This window comes from Prunus mume, linkage group LG4, assembly GCF_029339155.1.
Source record: "Prunus mume cultivar Tortuosa linkage group LG4, ASM2933915v1, whole genome shotgun sequence".
In the NCBI taxonomy this organism is placed as follows: Eukaryota; Viridiplantae; Streptophyta; class Magnoliopsida; order Rosales; family Rosaceae; genus Prunus; species Prunus mume.
In genome coordinates, this window is record NC_142701.1 from 4,947,506 (window position 1) to 4,951,130 (window position 3,625).

At 39.3% G+C, this 3,625-nt stretch overlaps 1 protein-coding gene across 1 annotated transcript; it reads left to right on the forward strand.

Moving 5' to 3' along the window:
- Window positions 1-815: 815 nt before the first annotated feature.
- On the forward strand, window positions 816-1,934 carry LOC148917722 (uncharacterized). Its single transcript, XM_089050391.1, has 2 exons — window positions 816-1,410; window positions 1,543-1,934. Exons 1-2 carry the CDS (start codon window positions 816-818, stop codon window positions 1,932-1,934), a joined length of 987 nt encoding a protein of 328 aa, XP_088906517.1.
- Window positions 1,935-3,625: the final 1,691 nt, after the last annotated feature.

Below are 3,625 nucleotides of genomic sequence, written 5' to 3' on the forward strand. Positions count from 1 at the left end.
AATCATCTCTCATTTATATCTAGGTCAGATTCAAGACTGATTTCTTCAAGAGTATGGTTTCTTGAAGAAATTGGTCATTCTCCTTTGAATCCAAATATTGTTTTTGGTCCGTGTTGGAACTTGCAAGCTTGTGCCATGGGATGAACGAGCTGGAGAAGGAGCTGCCATTGCCATGAAGAACTGAGCTTCAAGTTTTGCTAAGTTGGAGAAGAAGATTGCACAAAGGAGGTATTGCTCATATTCCTAAATAGACCTAGGTGAGTCTTGAGCTTGGTTGTATTTCCTTTGTAAGAATCTTTTTCTACTTAGTGGAATGCCTGGTCGGTTGATGACTCCCAGTTTTTCCCAATGGTGGGTTTCTGGGTGAACAAAATCTGTTTTGCATATCTGTAATTTTTCTGGGTTTGTGTTCTTGGTGGTTGACTAGTCATCTTTATCTGCTGTTTGATGTTTGCATGATTTTGATGATTTCACACACTTTCACATAGTTGTTGCTAGCACAGGGGATGCCTAGATTGATGGGTCCTTCTGAGTGCCTAGGTTGTCACTAGTAATCTTCTAGGGTTGCAGGTACATTGTGGCATGATCTGTGTGTTCTCTTGATTGTGATTGTTCATGACTAGCAGTTGACTAGTCATACGTGTATTTGGTCAAGGTTTAAAGTGTGTGAAGATTGCTGTGTTGTTTTGTCTTGTTTGTGTAATTAAATTTACCATTTGTCACCTAAGTACCAATTACAATTGGTATCAGAGCGTCAGCTCTTAACACAAATAGAGAGATCCTAGGATTTGTTTTGGTGTTTAGGTGTGCTCACTATGGAAAGGGATCGAGTTGCTGGATCTTGCAACTCCCCTCCCTATTTTGACGGTAATAACTACGCTGCATGGAGAGAAAAATTTGAGATATTTCTTGATGCTCTTGATGAGTATGCAAGTGAGTATCTCACAAAAGAGTGGGTTGCTCCGGTCAAGACTGTTTTTGGTGAGGTTGTGCCCAAACCTAGGTCAGAATGGACTGAAGCTGAGGTGTTTAGTGCATATTCGAACAAGAAGGCCAGAAATGCCTTAGTTACTGCTTTGTCTAGCACACAATTTGCACATATACAACATATCCCTAATGCTAAACAAGCTTGGGATAAACTAAGGGTGGTTCATGAAGGGGATGACCAAGTTAGAACCCTAAAACTTCAGATGGTGCTTGCACAATTTGAAGAACTTAGGATGTCTGAAACTGAGTCTATTTCTGAGTTCCATGGGAGAGTTGAGATGATCACAAATGAAGCCATGAGTCTAGGTCAACCCATTGAAGAGCTTCTTGTTGTTAAGAAAATTCTTCGTGTTCTACCATCTAGGTTTAGAGCAAAGAAAACCGCAATCATGGAGGTCCAAAATTTAAATGAAATTAAGCTTGGCAAGCTTGTAGGAAAACTGAAAACCTATGAGATGGAATTGAATATGGAAGAAAATGACTCCAAAAAATCAAAAAATGTTGCACTTCAAGGAGTGCATGTTTCCTCTCTGAAAGTTGGTGAAAAACCCTCAGGTTTTGAGGATGAGATGGCCTTGTTTGTCAAAAAATTTAGGAGAATTCTTAAGGATAAGGGAAAGTTTGCTAGAGAGGGCAGCTCTGGTAGTGAGAAACTGTTTAGACCATCAACTGATCGGTCTAATGAGAGGAATAAGGATGTCAAACCTTTCACGAAAGATTTCAGAAAATCTGTCAAGTGCTTCACATGTGGAGGCATTGGACACTATGCTGCTGACTGTGCAAACAATCAGAAAAAATACTCCAAAGGAAAGGACAAGGCCATGAAAGTGAGCTGGAGTGAGAGTGAAAGTGAAGGGTCTCAAGAGGATTCATCTTCCTCTGATGTTGATGACCAACATGTTGCCTTTGTTGCCTCTATGCAGCCCGTGTCTGATGAATCTGATTAAGTCAGATGACCTGTCATACGAGTCATTAGGAAGAAAATATGATTGTTTGTTTAAAGAGACCTTGTGTTTGAAAGAAGAGAGCCTCAAACTTGAGGTCAATAACCAAGATCTTCAACATGAAATTCTCATCCTAAAAGAAACCAAAAAGGAGTTAAGTGACAAATTTGAGTCTCTAGAAAAAGAAAGTGATGCTCTTGTGTCAATTAGGAGTAACCTTGAGAATCAAGTTAATGTGCTCAAGGAAAGTAACATTGGTTTCCAGAACTCAAACAAACAGCTCCTAGGTGAATTGAATGAAGCAAATAGGAAGATTATATCTATGACCATTGGTGCTTCAAAAATTGACAAAATGTTGAATATGGGAAAAGTTCATGGGGACAAAAGTGGCCTTGGATTTAATCACTTTGGTTCTAGTTCGTCTAGCTTTACCACTAATTTTGTCAAATCAGAAACTCCAGTCACTGTACCTCTTGATGTTCAGCAGGTTGTCAAGAAACCTAAGTTTGTTCCAACTTGTCACAGGTGTGGGTTGACTGGTCATATTTGACCAGTCTGTCATATGTTTAGCAAAGATAAGACCAGAAAATTGTCTTCAAAATCTAAAAGAATCCCAGGTCTTTGCAAGATCAAGTTGATCATTTGATGAATGAAGTTACTAAGATAGCCAAACTTGTCTCCCTCAAAATGTGTTCTCCCATTGTGCCTAAGTCTACTTGGATTGCAAGAGGTCATACCAAATCTCTTGTTGTGCTAAATGCCTTTGCTGCTTCAAACACCAACTCTTGGTATTTTGATAGTGGTTGTTCCAAACATATGTCTGGGGATAAAAATGTTTTCTCATCCCTCACCCCCTTTGATGGAGGCACTGTGACTTTTGGTGGAGGTCATAGGTCTCAAGTTGTTGGAAAAGGTACTGTTTGTATCCCTGGTCTGCCCGAGCTTAAGAATGTTAGATTTGTTGAGGGTCTCACATCCAATCTCATTAGTGTGAGTCAGCTGTGTGATGATGGAATAGTAGAGGTTAGATTCTCCAAGAATGGCTGCAAAATCATTGGAAAAGGTGACAATGAGATTGTTAGCGTGGCAAGGTCTAGGGACAATTGCTACTGCATTGATGGTGTCAATGATGCAAAAGAAGTAGTTTGCAACAAGGTTGTAAATGAAACAAGTGTTTTGTGGCATCAAAGGCTTGGACATGTGAATTTTAGAGACTTGCATAAATTGTCCAAGAGAGAGTTAGTAAGTGGTCTACCAAAGCTTGAAAAATCTGATCTGCATGTTTGTGAAGGATGTCAATTAGGCAAACAAGTTAGAGTGTCACACAAAAAGGTTAAACACATTCAAACTAATGTTAGTCTAGAACTTGTTCACATGGATCTTGTTGGTCCTATCCAAACCATGTCCCTTGGTGGAAAGAAATATATTCTTGTCATGGTTGATGATTTCTCTAGGTTCACTTGGGTCTCATTCTTACGTGAGAAATCTGAAACCTTCCAAAGGTTTAAGTCTGCTTGTCACCTTTTGCAAAAAGAGAAGATGACTAGTCATCTACCTCTTGTTAGAATTAGAACAGATCATGGCTCTGAATTTGAGAATTCTCAGTTTCTGAAATTTTGTGAAGAAATGGGAATTAAACATAAGTTCTCTGCACCTATTACACCTCAGCAAAATGGTGTTGTGGAGAGAAAGAA